This window comes from Varroa destructor, unplaced genomic scaffold (genome assembly GCF_002443255.2).
Source record: "Varroa destructor unplaced genomic scaffold, Vdes_3.0 BEIS01000006.1, whole genome shotgun sequence".
NCBI lineage: Eukaryota > Metazoa > Arthropoda > Arachnida > Mesostigmata > Varroidae > Varroa > Varroa destructor.
Genome location: NW_019211459.1, coordinates 15,313,769 through 15,333,734, shown reverse-complemented (window position 1 = coordinate 15,333,734; position 19,966 = coordinate 15,313,769). Strand labels below are relative to the sequence as shown.

The following is a 19,966-nucleotide window of genomic DNA, read 5'->3' as shown; positions in this document are numbered from 1 at the left end:
AACCACCGGCTAGAACTTGTCTAGTTTGCTGTAGGCACCTTATGAGTTGTCTAAGCGCGCTCTGCAAGTTGTGCAGATTGTTTTGGACGTTCGCGCTGTTCTTGGCGTCGGCGGCGGCGTCTGGATCCGTGTCGCCATCGCCTCCAGCTTCCGAAAGACCAGCTAAATCTGTCTGTTGCCTTTCGGATAACACCGAACCTAATGTCGCTTCCTCATTTTCCACTGATAGCATCGAAACGGTCCCCGCACCTTGGCTAGACACTGTAGAACATATATATCAACAGAAGACGCATATTGGTTGGCTCGTCTGGGCACCAAAAGATTTAGCGATTGATCGGATGTAGCAGTACATCCAATCCTATTCCTTAATAGGCAGTATCAATTTTGTTAGATTTGCAAATATATGAATAATATGAAGGCTTGGTAAGGTATCATCGGGTGATCTCGTTCTGCATATACTGGTTTTATAATCGTCGTCGTCTTTCAGTTTTTAGATGAATGTAACAGTAACAAACGAACGTGTCTGCTAAGGTAAATTTTCCAGCCGTGTCCACATCTTATAGTCTGCGAAACGATCGTTCGAATTGGCTGATTCCGAAACACTCTTCCGCCAACGAGAGGCGGCACTCACCCGTATAACTGTTCCTTGTAAAGCTATCGTTCGAGGACGCGCTATCAGCATCGAGGGTTTGAGCCACCGTCGAATCGGCTAGAGTTTGTACCTGAATATGTAAAACATCAATTACGCATGTGAAATTTATGAGCACTCTACTGAAGTCGAAGCCTTTGTTGTGGTCAGTACAACCCAGAAGCCAGGACAATGAATACGGTTACGTTTGATTATATTCAGCCATGTCCATCTTTTGCTGTTTATTGTTGCAGATTCCAATTCATTTAATTTGTCATCTCAAGTGTCAACAAATATGATCAATCGTATCATTTTGGAAACGTTTGGTGGAGGTGATGGGAGCGACCAAATCAGCCAAAAACTAACAAACGCATCGTAACGTTAAATTTAATAAGTAATGATTGGAGAGTAAATACGTTTCCGGATTCACAAGCATGAGATCTGTGGTTTTTGATAATGTTATCCAAGTTTTTAATTTCGGTTCTCCAATTTTTCCAAAAAATTTGACAAGTATATATACGATTACAATGTCTTCTCGTAATATATTCTAGACAAATTATCTTCATACTGACTACGGGACTACCCACGATTTTAAAATCTTTGTAGAGCAATTAAAATTGTATCGTTTTAAATTCAATTTCGGTACAATGTCACAAGCAAAGCTTCACTGATACCTAAAAGCATGTTGTTTTAAATCTGAGTTGTAATTTTTCTTTGTCTTCGAGACACCGATATATTTAACTACTTCATCAAGATATTCTATTTTTTTTTATTTTCGGCAGCCTACTTACCAAGGTGTACCCAAACCGCTCGCGGCAACTTTTTTTGAAGTCGTCCGAAAAAAACTGGACTACTTCGACGAGTTTTTTTCGGGCAATTCTCACCTTTTCTAAGGACGCACTGATCTCTATCAGGCAACATCACTAACCTGTGTGTTGTCCTGCTGCGTGGAATCCAGCTGCGAGGTTCCGATCGCAAACGCAACACTTGGTGGCGTCCGCTTTACGGCAGTGGCGGTCGATGAAGTACCGGAAACACGGGGGTGGTTATTGTCGTTTGTCGTTTCCTCCGACATCGACATGTGCAGGAGCTTGAGCATCATCGTCGATGGATCTTGGCTCGTCTCAATGCAGCCAGAAAGCGCCCGATTAGGTAGGGCAGATAGCGTATCACACAGAGTGTCACCAAGGGCGCCCAAGGCACCCAGACGACCTAACGCCAAACTAGTTGCCGCTCCTGACAATGTGCCGGTGCCGGGCAAGCCATGGATCGTCGATGCTAAAGATAGCGAGAATGGCAAACAACAACATTTTTCCAGATTTTTAGTTACCTTCAAGATTGATCAGAGAACAGAGTAACTGGTAAGGGAAATCAATGCATAAATTCTGTTATAGTATAGTTTAATTCGAAGCACTTCAGCATGAAGTTAAAAATAACATCTATAAATAGAATGCTATATTGTATTTGCGAAATGCGGTGGCTTAAAAGCTTTTAATACGTGGTTTTAGAAGTTTTTCTTTAATTTAAAAAAACGTTCCATGATCTGCTCCCCCTAATAAATTTCAGTTTTAATTATGTTTTCACCATTAAATGCTTAAGTTTAAGCCTAATCAATTTTATCTAAATAGTCACATCGATAATTCACTCACGGTTACTTCATCAGCCGCATTGCTCTTCACGTACATAGCGAGGATTGCTGGCTGTAATGGAGGACAAACTACCCACACCAACTCCATTCTATGGACTTAAAGAGGTAAATATCTATACGTAAGCTACATGTATATTTTATTTTATTGATGAGCTTTACTCACCTTCACAGCTGGCATCGGGATGGGAAGCAACTCGATACGAAGGTGTCGTTGAGGACACGGCCCCACTTCCGGGACTAGGTCCCTCGTCCGCCAGGGACAATGCTACAGGTGAAACATTCATTGCCTGAGGAGGAAGGTCTCGATGCTGACGTTGGCCTCTGGCTCCAGACTCATCCATGCTCACGGAAAGCAATGGGGCGATGTACGGACCTCCACGAACTGCAACTGTTGCAAGTGTCATGAAGTACACGCGCTCGAAAGCACTGTAGCTCCGACTACCACATCGCCTGCAACGAAGGCCAAAGGGAGAAATATCGCAACCTTTTAGTCGACTATATGCGATGTACTGCTGGAAATATCTGCACATCACGGGAAACTTTTATACCATCGGATTTAATAACGGTTTGACTAATTGGTTAAATGCTTGCAATGACAGAGTGTAGTGCATCGGACTTTCTGTTTGTGACATCGCAAAGAAAAATACATGGTATCCATTGATTATATGAATCTAACTGTAGACAGATACTTCAAGTGAAGGGTTCAATTACTTCTTCACCACAGACATGTTTATATCATATCTTGTTGTGGAGTGAATTTTCACTAAGTTTTTTAATATAAACTAAACTAGTAATTTTTACAGTTTATACATAGTGACGCAGACGTATTCCACGAGATGCATACTATTCTAACAAAAATTCGTAAAGTTTCCAATATACAATTCATTATTCATGTCGGTCATAAAGGTGTCATAACCTGAACTAGACGCATATTGTTACTAATGCCTGTTTAACTGATAGTAGCGACATTGATTTTGCCCCCATTAAATTGTTTTTCTACTTTAAAAATCACGATTGCGCTTCCACTCTTTCAGGCCAATTAGCATCAATCAAGATCAGAAGATAAATCTTCAAGGTAAGTCAACCTATACAACACTGTATATACATAGATAGTCACAATTCAATTTTTAAACTTTTTAAAAAAATTTAAAAAAGTTAATGCAAACTTAAACAAAAATGTCGATATTCAATAAAAAATCAAACTCTCTCTCTCTCTCTCTCTCTCTCTCTATGTAGATATATATATATATATCGTTATATCTATATATATATATATATCGTTTTAATTTTTTCAATGAAATTTTCTGATAAAATTAGTTAATTATATGTGACCAACATACCACCTCACATAGTTTAGCGGCACCAGTATGAACCACTCGGTTCCTTATTGAAAACAAGTGGCTTGGTCACTTTTTCATTAAATATTAAATGTATGTTATTGTAGTTATCTATGTTGGTGGATATCGCAAATTTCATCGTCATCGTCGTCCTCGTCAGCGGCGTGTCGCCTATTACCGCCTCCTCTAGTAATCGCTAACCTCTTTCTAGTGTCGGCCTACTAACGAAAACGCCTACATCAGCAACCTGTTTGCTTAATTCTTATCCCTCTGCCGGAACCGTCAAATATTAGCGAGTCGCTTCGAGATAACAAAAAGAAAGTACTGCATTAGGTCGTAGCATAGCTACCGCCATGGAATCTGCAGACGAAAGACGCACACGAAACGACCGGCTGATGTTGGCCAAGATAACTATGCGATACGATGGCTTGCCTCCGAACGGGACAATGGTTCAGTCCATACTCCACCCGCGGTGCGATTCCTTGTGGTTTCCGTGCCTGCCGGGATCTTCCTTCTTCCCTTTTATATTCTATCAAAAGATTTCTCCGTTCTGCCAATTCGACAGCAGAGGTATGACATCGCTGGCTGATCTTTCTATCAATAGCATTACTCCAGTTTTAAATCTGCAGCTCTAACAATAATAACAGTTTTCTGCTGAAATCGTCCTTCAAACAACTATGGCGGCAGCAACGGTATCGATAAACAGAACCCAACAAATGGCACCTGGTCAGCACCAACGCAGTAGTAAATTTTAATTTCTGGCTTGTTTATGGTGTATACACCGGCAGTTTTCAGGGCACGAGTTGTAGTAGTAGTTCGCTTTTCACTCAGTCGCCTTGTTTCTGTGTCCATCGTCTGTGACGCAACGGGGTTACGCGGTCTCTTCCGGGATGAATCAATAGGAACACCATGTAGTAAGAGTCAGTCGGCGACGTCAGCGAAATTGCCAGTAAAAAACAGATACAATTTTTACCGGCCGTTAGCAAGCGCCGCATAGGGCAGTCAGGGCGCATCGTGGAGCATCTCTCTCCCTACAGCAGGAGCGACGGCGACCCGACAGCGAGTCAGTCCAGCAAATCGAGCCGAAGGTTCGTTCGGTCTATTGCCACAATATAGGAGCGACTAGTGGTACGGCAGCTACATGGGGAGGTCAGTTACACTAGAAGTAACGACGACAACGGCTGCCGTATAACGCAGCTAGCTTTATGGGCTGTACTGCAGTGACACCAAACTAAAACTTCTATTTTGCTCTCTAACGAACGGTCTTTCTCGCTAAACGTGAGATGCGATGACGGCGGAAGAACGGCGAGTACACCTTCTGTTGTCAGCGGAAAGAATGTGGATTTGGGCGATGAGGAAGATCAACATAATAGTAAAGATTGTCATTGGATAGATTGCGGTACTAAATAGAACTAATTGGTGATTCAGCCTGTGGGCGCGAAAAAGGCGCAACGGAGTGTTCATTAAACTGAATTAACCGTTGGGCGCGGAGTGGATAGAGAAAAATGGGGCATGAAAACGAAGATAGAAAAAAACACTTACAATTGTACAATGTTGACGTTGCCAGTGCAATTCACTCTGCAAAACAATACAATATGCTGCATTCATTATATTATTTACAATTAGAGCAGAAAACTCTAGCAACGCAGCAAGACAAAATGGCCAAAAAGAGCTGACTAAGAAACGCAAAGTTGTACTGCATAAATTAAAGTTGTATTTAATTTATAATCGCATACACCTCAGATAGCGATTGGCCAGTGCGGCTTTAAAGTTGGCGCTCATATAAGATGGCAGAGTCATCATGTCAAAGATAAACACTTGCCGAAATGATTTGTGAGCATGGGACACGCCGAAGCGTCAAGTGCCAAGTCGAGAATGTACGCGACAAGACTCAGATTGAAGTGGAGATACGAACAAATAATTTTGATAAAATCATAACTATAAACCATTATAAAAGTGTCTGGGTTAGAATGCAGCCCGTCTGCATCGTACCGCCGTACACAATGATGCCATATTAGCTCTACAAGAGCACGAACAGCGCATCGGCTGACCCACTTGCATGCATACATACATACACACGATTCATTGTTATGTCTCTTTATTACGAGACAACCACTTGGAATTACAACTGTCGCTAGTGTTGGGGATTTTCATCAATGGAATAGCGTCTCAAAAAGACAGACCATGAATATGGTTACCCGTGTCGAGCCTCTCTGGAAAAGGAGTCCTGTCAGATGAAAAGCTAGGAGAATGTCTTATTGCTGATGTTCTAGCCTCGCCTCTTAACTCGATGGCCTCGCTAATAAGGGCGCTGCTCCCATTCCGCCTGGCGTTTAGTGACGAATGGTCTTAGCATGCAAGAATACCGCAAGCCAATAACAACATCCACAAACAAACACAACCTGTTTGTGACACTGTCGTGACTAGTAATAGATACAACTATGCTGGCATAGTTTACCCATGTAGGTTTTACTTACTTGTCTCCTATGTGGCTCTTGTCTGCGGTCTGTGTGCTCGGCTATAAATGATTGGCACAGGATTTAGCCTAGGCTGAATATAGCCAATCTGATTTACCATTGGTAGTTCGCGTTATTGCGGGCGATGTCCTACGTATAATACTACTATGGGTATAGTACTGACGCTATCTATCTTGTGGATTGACGTCGAAGGTATAAACAAAAAAAAAAACACTGCTACATTCCTTTACTGACGCATGTGTTGCATTCACAGTATTAGCGGTAATAATACAAATAATTATATACATTTCAACTATGTTCGTGGCCCTATTTCGCGTCCTGCAGCTGGGCATTAAAATATGGTTTGCTTAAGTAGTGTTTTTGAATAACAAGGCTAAATGAGCAGTAGCTACAATGTTAACAAAGCATGCTTGACCTCTTTCGACATGTGGAAGATCACACAGATAAATGCTTCTACAAACAGACAAGCAAACACACATTGTTTATTCTATTCTTGGAGAATTATTTGACTCAACTAAACGTGGTGGCCCTCCTCTGCTGATGATAAGTGCCACCAGAAAATCGTTCAGCCTATGTGAATGTAAAACAAACTGTTTTGACATAGAAATCGGAATGTGTGATGGCATCATTGCGGCTGGCGACATCTTGTATTCCATACAACGGTACATGAATGTATTCTTCATCATATTTCATCATGTTCATGCTATCAGTAGCAATAAAATTAAACTGCGAAGTAATAAATCTGTGTAGAGCTTTTCTGTCCTTAAGTCAGTTCTGTTTCAGGCATGCTATTTTCCGATGCGTTCCGAAGTGATCAGATTCAAGAAAGCATTCCACATTCAGATGGGAGTTGCGGCGACCCTTTAAGGACTACGGCCTATACTATATACCGGCGTAGCAGAATTTGCTCTATACATTGTTTGCCAGACTGCTATTTATTTATTACTTTTATTTGCTTCGATACGTCTGAAGCGGAACGAATATCGGTACAAACTATTCAGTTGGCTTCATAATTAGCTAATGTGTACTACGTAGGCTTTGTCTGTCATGTCCGTGGCCCTGTTTATGGCCTGATAACTTAATTATCGTTGACAAACATTTTTTTCACACAGAACATGAGTATCTAGATGAAGCATCAATGAAATAGTTCGGATGCATTTTTGCAGGATGCTTTTAATACTAAAGTTCGACTATACCGTCCTCAAGTATTTGTTGTTTTCTTAAGCTCATAAGCGGATAGACGGGCACTTTTTATGAAATATCTCAGCCGTGGATAACGCAGTCTTCCAAGCATCAATCGAGACTACAAGAGAGACACGCTGATGAAAGCTAATAAACCGATTTTATCAGTGCAGTAGATGACGCCTTTGAACGAATTAGCTGCTATGCAATTGTAAAGTGTGAGCCCCTGACGACCTATATCACCCAGTTTTATCATTGCTGATGCTGGTCATACAAGATAACAAAAATGACCTCTTCAAGCGGATGCTCCAGCATTGGGGTCGCTATTACTCTGCACTTGAGCCTTTTGATGATCAACTTCATTGTATGTTTAAGCTTTCATTTTCGGATCATACAGGACAGTTCTCTTTATTTCAGGCTAGATCTTCGGATTATATACACATCATATATCAATAGGTCCAACCATTTTGCCTAATATCAATTGGCATAATGCAGAAATCGACATTAGCTGAATAGCTTTGGTCAATAATAGCAAATTTTTAGCCCGGCTTCAAATGTAAACTGAAGATATTTTTCAGAAGCGCGAAGTTTCCATGCTAAAACTTCCAACGACAGCTTCTTTCAACTCGAAGTAAATTCGAATACTACTCCAATTTGCTATGGGGCAAAGTTCGGAGCTAACGACAAGTCATGTCTACGTGATGCGCGAACCGAATTAAAAACGTCACTTCCATTTTTAAGAAACGTTTTTGATTCCGTGTATTATTACTATTATTATACGATATGGTTTTGAACATTTTACCCGAACATAGTCTTTGATGCGTAGCCATCATTTACGTAGGTAAGTTGATGGATGATGCGTAATTAAAGATGAAGCAGATACTTGCCCTGATTATAATAAACGCAGAAGGCCGAATCAACCTCCCCCGATGGATTTCCTTGATTTAGTCAATCGATTACCGATCGCTTGTGGTACTGCTATTTGCACACCGCTCCCTGTGTATCACCGGACCCTGTATAAATATATCAGGTATGGATGTTGTCCTATATTTAAGTAATATAATAATCTTAGCATTGATTATTACCCGTGAGTAGGACTAGCAGATTGTTGATCACGCATCTTCACGTACACATGACTACACGCATATCGCCATCTATGAATCGTATTTAGAGTCATTTACCTCAATTGAATGTTACGGACTGTTCGAAACTATGCCAAAAATGTATCTCTACACGAACACTTGTATAGGCGGCTTTAGCGATACGTCGTTCGTCTCGAACGAACCCGATTTTTTCCGACCAATAATTATACAATCTGGTCACCTGATGTCGAATTTCAACACGCTTTTACGTGAGCAGTGCAAGTGAAGTTGAGCCTAAGCTGATAAGGGCTGATATAGCCGTGTTAAGTCGACAACTGAAGGAAAGCCTATCGACAAACATGCCTTGGCCTACTGCACGAGGTTGCATTGCCTTAGCTCTACCAGACCAGTTATTCGCATATCAGCTAATCATAGACATCAGCGACAGCAGTCCCAGTTTCTAGGAACACATTCGTGGACACGCGTACGCTTCCATTCGCGCTGCGGTGACAAGTCCAGCGTACCTAATCGGCAACGGACATGTGTACCATGTTCTTGCCAAGAGAGCGTACAAAAAAGCTCTTTGAGTTTGTTCGTAGCCAACACAAGCACAGACCCTGTTCATTATGGTTGTTCTCCTTAATCACACGCTAGGCCGCTTCGCTCTTAAAAAGCGTTCAGCAGATCTGAGGTATCGCTGTTAGCACCCTATCGAAAAATCAACCGCGGCTAGTATGAATCCTGTGTCAACTGCACGCTAGACGGTGCTTGTCGCGTCCGAAGGGTATCGATGACCCCGATGGGTAATGATGAATAATTGCATCGAAATTCAATGCACTCTTAAATCCGTTTACAGCTTATTCGGTTTCTCGTTTTGATGTAAGGTATTGCCTTATTATTAGCGTAGGTATCGATACCAAGATGTCTATAGATGCATAACGGATTTAGTACCGTTCCATTTATTGTTGATACTTACATTTGCTGTTAACATTTTCAGCCCTTAAGCCAACATCTATATATAACAGTGTTTTCTTACATACTGTAATGCTAATATCCTACTCATGGCATATTTAAGATGCATGTCCGTTATAAGGATTCCACAGTCTCACCGACATTTACATAGGCGATAACAGAATTACGGAATGTGCAATTTGCTGGAAAACATAAAACCAAGATGTTGCCATTGGCAAACATTGTGCCATTCATTCTCCAGTGAGATACTTCTGGACGACCAGCGATGGCGCCCGATTTATATCGCAGCCTGAGGTCTGGTTACGTTTAAACACTTTAAGCCGAAAAGAAAGCCAAGTGGAATATACAATTATAGCAGCAACGACAACAAATAACTTGGGTTGTTCAAGAGGACTGCATTATGTATTATTATGAGGACGCAATGCTTTGTATCACACAGACGTACAACGGGACACTCGGCGATACGTGTCAGTTGATTGTCTTCGTGAAAGCGCGAATATCCGTTGTAAAATCGGAAGACAACTGTTGTAGCTCGAAGAATCAACTCATTCCACAATCCGTGAAGAGATCCTATCGCATCATCGTTTGGTTGTGGCTTCATTCAACGATGGACTTGTCTGAGGTTCTCTGTATACCTGCCGCCATCCTTTTGTAGGCTAAGGCCTGAAGTACACTCGCAGAGAGATAAACAGATCCTACAAAGCTTCGCATCAACGTCACATTCGCATTAATTAAAGCTAGCTTTATATATATACATATTAGTGCCTCTAACCAGATATATCTTGGCAAATAAAATGAAACAAACTGACATTGCTGTGCCTCCATTCTATTGGGAGACAACGGGCTGCCGGTTATTACCTGGTGCTCTATGTAATACGTCCAATGTACACACACACCAGATACCATCTCTATTTTTCCAACGGAAAAGGTGGCACTATGTTGGCCTATGTGGCCTCTAAGGCCTTGGGCAGCCTTCGTTTAATCGATCTCTCCCCTGATGTGCATTAGATTGCCTAGTGAAAAACACTGCTCGTTCTACTATTAGGTGCTGTACACGTATTTTTCTACAGATGCTTATATCTTTGCATCGGGTCAAACTTGATAAAAATTAGGTACTAGTATACCTTTAATCAAAATGTGGGGCGAGTTTGGTAAGGCACTTCGTGCCGACACGTTCTATATATGTACACGGTAAATAGTAGCCAGAAAAATTTCAAACAGCAATCCAACAATCGTCGCGGGTCATTTCATCTGTGCTTTTCCGATTTTCATACTCGTCATGTGGTACTATTGGTTGCTGCTCGTCGTTGACCCGCTCAACCAAACTCTTTTAGATTTAACAAAGTTTGCAGCTGCTGCGGGGAATTCGTAAGGTTTGCAGGGTCAGTGCTGCTGTTTTGATCATTTGAGTCCACGATTCCCCTAATGTACAGCTATTTCTCGTCATATCGATGGCCTTGCCTTGTATCTCTTTTTGTATGTGGCGGCCAACCGCTACGGCTGGCGAGGACACCGTCACAGCAACCCTAGAAGACAATACCAGCGGCTCCAACAGCGGTCGTTGAAAACGTATCAGCGGAGAAAGAGGTAACAATTGAATCAGTAGCAGCAGCCGCTCAGCAACACTTCGCTGTGCCATGACTCGCGCACAAACGATCGACAGCATCTAACCGATGAAGGAACAAATGCGTTATCTCGCCGATCGCGCCTGACGCACAGTTCCTACCGTTGTTCTACTTGAAATGTGAACGAAAAACGTTTGGCAAAACGGCGAACCAACAGTTGGAGTCCTGTTGCCGCCCCGCCGTCACTGCTACACTGCGGTTGCTATGGCGGCTGCTGTTTCGACTCCACTTTCTACCCCACCTGTTTGTCCATCCGCCTATTGTGGTGTTCATAGAGATAATTATCGTGGTCATCTTTGTCTCTACCTCTCGATCTCTGGCTGCAGCGAACGCATGCAACCATGAACGGGGAACTTGCAGCTCAAACACTTAGCGCCGGCCCGTCCGCCGCCGCGCCCTCTAGCGACATGACAAGCAAACATTTGCCCTGGTTAAGCTTACTTTTACTACTGCAGCTTCTGCCGCTGGCTGATTGGCAATCTTGGGCAAGTAAACTCCATTGTCGTGGTACCCGTGTCGTGGTTACTGACAAATTAACACCGAAGAAAGAAGAGGGTATAAGAAGGGATCTTTTTTTTGTGAAGCCACGAAACGAACCATTCTGTGGTTGGTCACGTTAGCTGTCAGCGGTCACGGGAAGCTGCCCAGCAACATGTCGCATGCACACCGTGATGTAGCAATAATAAAAATTAACAATCACTACATGATCATGATAACTTACTTTCTTGTATTCAATCGGCAATCGCCGAAAGATGAAGCACCGTTTGAGGGTGATAAAGTTTCGAGTAGCAAAATTGTCTTCGCCTCAGAAAGGATTAAGAAACAGATCGTTAAAAACACAAAGCTTTTTTAGTTTTTTTTTCGCAGCTCTAACATTAACTCTTGTCGTTTACATTGCTGTTATGGTCAACAATGGTTTACCCAGCTTTAGAGAGTAATAGTTTACAAGTGGCTTCGTATTTATCTTGTTCAAAAGACGACGATATCAAGCAGTATGTCACCCGTATTCTCTAGCCACGCTTACATCCCTTTTCAGCCTGGACGGCATCGCCTCTTCTTCTCAGTGGCCGTCAAGCTATTCTCACACTCGCCTGGTTTTCCTTCCTAATTTTTCTCTAACACGTATTGCTAACTACATTTTTTACTAACAGGCGCCCCATTTCCTATTTTGCTATGGTTTTCATTAGCGGGACATTTTGTTTTTTGACGAAGACAACCGCTAAGCTCAATCGCGTAGTTTGATACCCTGCGGTCCCTCAAGCCGCGACGGTTGCCTACTATAATATTACGATACAGCGAAGACGGTGCCAGCTCCATCTCACAGTGGAACCTACAGTAAAAGCTAGGTAGAGATGCAACGGCACCTTGAGCTCTAGAGGTCCTTCAGCAACGAACGCGCCCACATTAGTTGTGGGATAATACGACTACGCTAAGAGCTCGCCGCTGTCACCACGACAGGATCTCTGCTGCCGGCGCAAACTGACTTTGTTATTTCTGCTGCTGTTACTGCCACTGCAGCACTATAACAGAAAGGAGTCCAGCGAGTATGGCCGACTCGCTCATGGTCTTAGCAGCTCCTCAACGTTGTGGTGATAGCAAGCACACAGACGGTAGTTGCCTATCCCTCGGCTCGCTCGCGTCTCGTTATCTTAATCATCCAGAAGATAAACGATAACTAAAACCGAATGAACCGAGGGGACTGACCAGGCGCAAGGTGGCGGCGCCAGACCCGCACACGGAATCAGCAGTATGGCGGTGGCAACGGCTGTGGCGTCAATGATAGCGGCGATGGCGGACGACCAGCAAACCACCGACTGCTCTACTTGGCCAACTCGACCTGATGACCACAGGCGGCAACGTGCAACGGCAGTATGAGCACCGTCAACTCTCTGGTCACAGCATTGACAAAATCGAATTGTTTGTGCTGTTTTGTAAAGGAAGAGTGGCGAGGCCTCTGCCAGATATCAGCACGGGTACCAAGACATTGCACAGAACATGATAAGATAGCATGAGTATTTTGAGGATAATAGGCGTTCGTTTTGGGAAAAAAATGCCGCCGTGGAATACGGCGGCGGACGGATGGACTTCGCAGACAGGAACTGACAAGGCAGGCGACAACTGCCAGCAAAGCACATAATTCAACGAACGAGATGCGGATGGAGCCCCGCGCGGAACATGGCCTCTTCCTCAGGGAAACGCTCTGCCGTCACTTAGCGGGAAAATAACATCGCTAGCGGCGAACGATAACAACAAAGGCACCAGCAATAACAACAACGACGACGACTGTATAAAGGAAACGGCAACGATGGCCTCGTAACATCACAGTAATCACTCTAAGTGGGTGTCATGAACATCATTTACCTAACGCTATGCACTAATAGCGATAGAACTCTATTTAAGCGGCTCATACAACGATGCGCGGCCAAGAATAGATTATAAGAAAAGAACAAATCGTACAGAGTGCCCTCGCTGGCGGGGCTTAAAGCTGCTTAAAGATGAGGAAAGCATCGTCCACATAGACGATCCAGATAGATAGCAGGTATATATATATATAGTACAACAAGGTGTACTCTGCAAATTAGATCAGGCGCTGGTTGACGATTAAAAAGCGTAATTCAATATATCAGATGTGTATTCATACATACGGAGTCCGGCAATGAAAGTGGGTTCAATTAAAAGTTATTGTTGTTCTTTTTTTACAATCATCGTATATACAGTCGCTATTTTGGCTTGCCAGCCCGTCAGGAACTACTAGAGTAGTGATGTTTATGGCTGATTTCCCAAAGCGACTTCCGGAGATTAACGAAATCGCACTTGTTTAACTACATTCCCACATTGATCTCATACAGGTCCAGAATCCGATCTAAAATGTTATTTTACAGCCATACTAGGCAATCACGTAACAACTTCAAACCAGGTACACAAAAAACAAATAGTTATAATGATATAGTGATTAGCTAGTACATACTCGAAAATGAGCTCGGACATAACTCAATTCATTTTATCCTAAACGAATCGCAGCACCTTTTAGCATCGAAGGAGGTCCTTAATGATCCAGTTTTACTTAACTAGTGTAAGCTCAACCGATTAAGCCGCCGCCGCCGCCGCCGCCGTTCGGCCAGTGGATAATGGCCTTAAGGTCGTTCTTTACAATCAACGACAGACGATGGCATCAACTACACTGAAGTGTAGTAACGATCCGGTCAGCTAGCTTGACATCGCGAACAGCTCACTGGCGAGTTGCAGAACGCGAGCTCGATATTCGTAGTAAGAATGATGACCCCGTGCCTCTAGGCAAACCAACGAAAGGTACTGCTGTATAGGTTCGTGCTAGATGTGATAAAGGCAAGCAAATCAGCATCGGCTATATAACGATTCTAATATCTCATTATTCTATAGTATTGGACCAGATCAAGGTAAATTCCAGTGACCATATTTACGCTGGATAGGCTCTACAACGGTCACAAGACAAGAGGTAGGTCACAGGTGAGCGTGCGTAGCACTTTTGTCTTGCAAGACGTGCTTGGGCAGGAGTGCATATTGATCAAAACTCGAATAGAACAACAAAGCGTCTCTTCGACAAGCTTATTAGAGAGGACTTAACTGTACTCTATGCTTGTAAATCGGTGAAAGCGATAAACAAATGTATCGGGTAATAATGGCAGAGAGAGAGAGACGCTTCTGGGAGCTTGTTGTATCATACAAACACTTGGACGGGCCATGTCGTCTTACTCAAATTGCAGTTAACACAAACAGCAGTAGCATCCATTGTCTCACAACAGAACAGAGATATTGCATTTCGGATCAACAGGGTGAAACAGCTCAAATCGTCCTTTGAGAACGATACACGATGAGTCTATTCTATTGAAAAACGTTTGCAAGGCAGTGGAATCATGAAAAGATCAACAATTTATCGGTCAAGCATATTTAACAATGTTGAATTGATGTATAAAGTAAAAATACAGGTGAAAAAAATCGTCGCGGATAGCTGAATTCAAATGGTAAAGTATCCGTATAAAGTCACCAATACAACCCAGTAACTGGGGGGCTAGTACGATAAGGTGTCAGAGAATCGTGCTAGAGCTGTATAGGCGGAATTCGGCTATAAAGATACAATCTCTGTATTACGCTCCTCGTATCCAATGTTTGAAAGGCTAGCGACTACTCGTAGGATATAGTAGGCAGCTCTAAGGATTACTGAAAAGGATAAGTGCTTTTACTCTACTGCTCTAATGCTGTCTACTTTTAGTTGGTTTTTCAATTGTAAACTTGCTCAACCCGTCAAAATTTATCTACGGGTGTTCTACAAAATAGTAAGAAGACCTTTCTTGTTAAACTTCGCTGAATCTTTTGCAGGATTCAACCTACATTTACACAGGACATATTTTGGCGGCTCGTTTATTGCAGCACGCATACGTTTGCCCGCTATTCTTAACAGTAGAAACCCAATTCTTTCTGGAAGTTATTATATCCCTATCCTGAGTAAACTGCATTTCTAGTCACAATCGAAGATTTTAATGCTGTGTTTGATGGAGAAGACATGCCCCTAGATCTTCTCTTTGGACAGGCATATCCATAGCAAGGGCTAACGAAAAAGTTTCACTCTAATATCCTAAAAACTGTAGTACTATAAAGCATGACTATCGTGTACTTTGCTAGATCTTCCAAGCCTTTCAAAAAGATGTCGCATCTAGCCATATGAGAAATGTAATGCGCGGCCGCTTGACTAAACGTGTTCTGGAACAAAGATTTATGGCTGACTGGAATTTGGCTTGATATTAGCTCATTCGAGTGCTATGTAAGGGTCTATAATGGGTAAGGCTCGAACAAATCTAGATCCAAAAACGTCAACTCGCTGACCAGTGCTGTAAGGAAGGCCTTCAAAGATGTGCCTAACCTATCCACGAAAAAGAATTCGTCAATGGCTTAAGATTTGTGCGCCGAACTGATTAAGGGCACTGATAACTACACAAAATACAAATGAACGTCAGAGATATGTCTTCCAGCCTGCGCAAAAAAGTTATATCCAAATATCTGTTTTCAGTCAGACAATTTCGTCCCAATTCATTCTAGACAATGTTACGAATGATCCCTATCTAATTACGCAGGTTGATTTTAATGAGCCTTCAGGTCCCGTCCTGGCGGGGGATTGACCGCCCAACTCGGTAGCCACTGGTCTACATTTTGCCAATTTCCGGTATTAATGTGATGCTGACAACATTTCCAATTGGGACCCCAGGTTGGATTAGGTCCTACTAACTAATCCTATCATATCCTACTCATGAGTCAACAAAAACGCATAACAGTTTAAAGCACATTAACCATAAACCAGTTATAGCTGATGGCGCGCGTGCAACGCCTCTAGTCCTTTCGAAAGCGGATAAACACTTCCCTAATCCCTGCATCGCAGTGAGGTCGGCGTCCGTCACTGCTTACGATGACGTAGTCACACTCATTATCGCCATTATAGTTCAACATACAATAGAGCGAACTTCATCAGTGGTGGCCAACTTACATCACGAGATCGATTTGTAATCAATCATTAGAGTACTACACCGTAGTACTATAAAAATTACCGCTACACAAATATATATTCTTCTAACTTACTCTCCATTGTGAACTCCATTTTCACCGGCATTTTGCCCTGATAAAACGAATATGGTGACGTGTCACATCCAACCAATATTTTATATGAAGTTTCCCATATTGACTTTTCTGTAAATTATACATTCATGTACATTATGAAACTCTTCTTATTTACTAAGACGATATTGCTACTTATACTCGTACTCACCTATAGTTTACTACCGAGCGCGCTCTTACCCCCTTTGAACGCTGTTGAAATTAACGTTCATTTCCCATTCGGGCAGAGGTCATCGACCCGCCCCTCCTTCGAAACATCATCAACATAAAGCTTCACACCCCCTTTATTCTTGTCGAAGTCAGAACTCTCATATAGCAAATGCAAAGTCAGCTGTTTCGCATAGTACCGCGGTTCAGTAGTTCGATTTGGCGCTTGTTTGCAGGATCCCTCCACTTCGCCTTTTTCTCGTTTGCTATTGTTATTATTATTAGTAATAATAATGATTATTGTTATAAAATTTCATTCAACGTGCTCTACCCCACTTGCGGTACGCGTTTGACCGATCTCAATCCTACTCAACCCATCGGACAGAATGATTCCCCAATGGGTGCCGGGTACGGAAAGGGGCGGTAAACATCCCATAGCCCCCCTAATCCTTACTAAGTTTCGTCAAATGCTCATCACGCTTTATAGACATGCAAGCTACTTCGACAACGGTGATCCACAACCATATCAGGGTGAATCCTGTGTTGTACCAATAATTTAACGAGTGTACACAACATCAACAGCAGTAGCAAGTGAGCTTTCTAGGCCAAAATCATAGTAACAAAGCGGTACGTGGGCACCATTTTTTTGATGCGAAATTCCAACTCGGATCTAGGATCGCCGGCTGGCCTAAGGCAGGAGAAGTAGGTGACAAATAACAACCTTTTGCCTTATTTCATATATATAGATAGATGTTTAGCTGGAAAGCCTTCGATAACTGCGAGTGAACCAGATCGCGCTTTCGAGAAGGTAGATACCAAAAGCGGTGGTTACAGAGAGGTTTCTTTGCTGTTCTGTTAGAAACGGACCAGTAGTTTTTCAAGTCAATTTATGTATCATACCAAAGTAATATACCTTATATACGGATATATACCAAGACGTATCTCAGCCTACCTAACTTCTAGGCCAATTATACATACACGCAGTCGTAAAACGAACAACAGTCGCAGCGTGTCCACAAATGAAGAAGCATAGCCATGTCCTAACATGCCTTGTCGTCATCCTGATGACTCTTCCTACAGCCACAGGACTATTTGCTTTCTTGAGCAATGCTTCCACCAATTTGGTCAGAAGCTAACATTCTACAGTCAGTCACTATCAAAGAGTAAATATGATAATCATAGGAATAATAATAATTATCATTATTATTCTTATCTTATAGTGGCAGTATATACTATCCGTGCTTATCGGATCGATGCGTCTGCAATATTCGACGCGTGTTACTATGCATAACCGCTAACTCCTGCTGGCTGGCACATCGTCGCCGAATAGACTACGAACCCTGAGCCTTCAACTATCAAAGGCTGGCTTACGCTATTGACTCGAATGCATCAAGTTTGTTGCACGGTTGAATACGTAAAGGTACAAAGGTTCGAGATCAGTATGACCGATATTCAACAAACATACCATCGGAGTAAGCCGTCCGAAATGATACCTAACGGCCTAAATACCGGATGTAGAAATCGGAACCTTTATTTAGATCACTCTATCTTAGTCATCCCTGAACTTAATAGTAATATGCCATATATACAGTTGTAAAGGCAACCTCACATCGCTCAGTCAGTGAATCTTTATCGATGTGATTCTCAGCTAGCAAGAAAGCAGGGGGCCTTTACTGTTTCGATATAAACTGCAGACATGGCGTTGGCATCAGGAAAATGCTGCTGACTTAATAAGCAGTGCCCACCGAATTGATAGAACGCATTGAGAGGCCTAGTACTGTTGACCAAAAGGTACGTCTAAGTTTTTCACAGCATGTTGATCTTGCCAAAATCGAATGGCGATAGCGATCAAACCAAAGGTACTAGAAGAACATGCATCAGTGCTGTAATTCTGGTAGAGCTGCCTGCCCCAGCGTGACATGAGCCTTACGGCTGCTTACTGAAGCTTTCGCCTGCCCCATACTTTATCTAAATGGATGGTGGGGGAACGTTGTCGCAAATATAGGGTTCAGCTACATATCGTACGAGAATGTACTCACGAGTTAGGCAGTTAATGCTGCTGCTTAGGTGCTTGCTGCACTCGTGATCATCTGGTTGTTGGTCGCTACTGCTGAAGAATTCACTTTACTGCTTCAAAAACGGTACTTCCATAGCGAGCACTATGGGCTCGATACGGTGATACGTCGAGTACCGCTTTATAGACATTTCCACTGTTTATCCCATGCCTTCACTTAATATTCCTGCCATTTCCTTCAAACTCGAAAAGGGAAACTTTGAGTTATAACATGTATAAATAAATCATTTTAAGGTACATTTTGAGCAGTTGATTCCATACGGATTTAACAATTCTTGCATTCGTCACATGGTGACTTTGCTCTCCCTTTATCTATCATGTGGGCCTTGGGATACCTGGTGGCAATGAATAGTGACGCTTTGAGGCGGGTTCTCGTGTGCTGTAATGAAGCGTCAAAACAAAAACAAACTCACTTGTCCGTGTGTCTGCTCCTGAACACAGCGTTATTCTCAGTAGCGTTAAGGCCGCTGCTGTGACGGTCAATCAGTTCGTCTATGGGTTTCTATCAGAATTATCTCAATCGTGTGACCCCTAACCTTGCTTACTCATCGATATCGATGTTCTTCCGTGCTACAGCGGAACGTTCACTTACACGGCTGCCCTCAATCGGGCCACCTCCTGGCCATAGCCATCGGCAACTATCAGTGTTACCATACCCCCATGGGCACCTTACCACATACGAAAACATATAGCACACGAAAACGTCGTGATGTCGGTGGCCGCTGGCAGAACGCGAGTAGATAAACAAGTATCGCAGTGATAGAGGAGTGGATAATAGATAGACACGATCAATAATAAGTCGCAGGGGCAAAAAATAGGAGAGCATCTATTGGATAGCTAGCCTCGAGTTCGCTGCTGGCCCAATCGGAGGCGAAGCGTTTGAGTGCAGAGTTTTAGTTCCACTGAAATGAGAGTCCATTCTTGCACTCTTTTCAAACGATGCTGGTGATTAGTGCACTGACGGAATGGCAAAATTACGGAATACTTAAAAAAGTAAATAAGAAAACATGGCGTTAATTTGGCTTCCGTTTTAGCTGTTGCTGGCTTTTGTTTTTAGGTACAAATGGTATACAGTAGAGTGGGGAAATTGAAATTGTATAGATTGTTTGCTGTAGTAAGCAACTTTGAGCGGGGTTTATATATATATATAT

At 42.7% G+C, this 19,966-nt stretch overlaps 1 protein-coding gene across 1 annotated transcript in view; it reads right to left on the bottom strand.

Annotated features, from left to right (window-relative positions):
* The window catches only part of NFAT (nuclear factor of activated T cells 3), a 44,781-nt gene that overhangs the window by 14,434 nt on the left and 10,381 nt on the right, over nucleotides 1-19,966 (bottom strand). The window contains exons 2-6 of the mRNA XM_022810189.2: nucleotides 5,156-5,191; nucleotides 2,440-2,726; nucleotides 1,557-1,906; nucleotides 632-722; nucleotides 39-261 (exon numbers count right to left, since the gene is read on the bottom strand). Of these exons, the coding sequence (XP_022665924.1) occupies nucleotides 39-261; nucleotides 632-722; nucleotides 1,557-1,906; nucleotides 2,440-2,680 (905 nt within the window). The 5' untranslated portion in view covers nucleotides 2,681-2,726; nucleotides 5,156-5,191. The remainder of the gene's footprint in view (nucleotides 1-38; nucleotides 262-631; nucleotides 723-1,556; nucleotides 1,907-2,439; nucleotides 2,727-5,155; nucleotides 5,192-19,966) is intronic.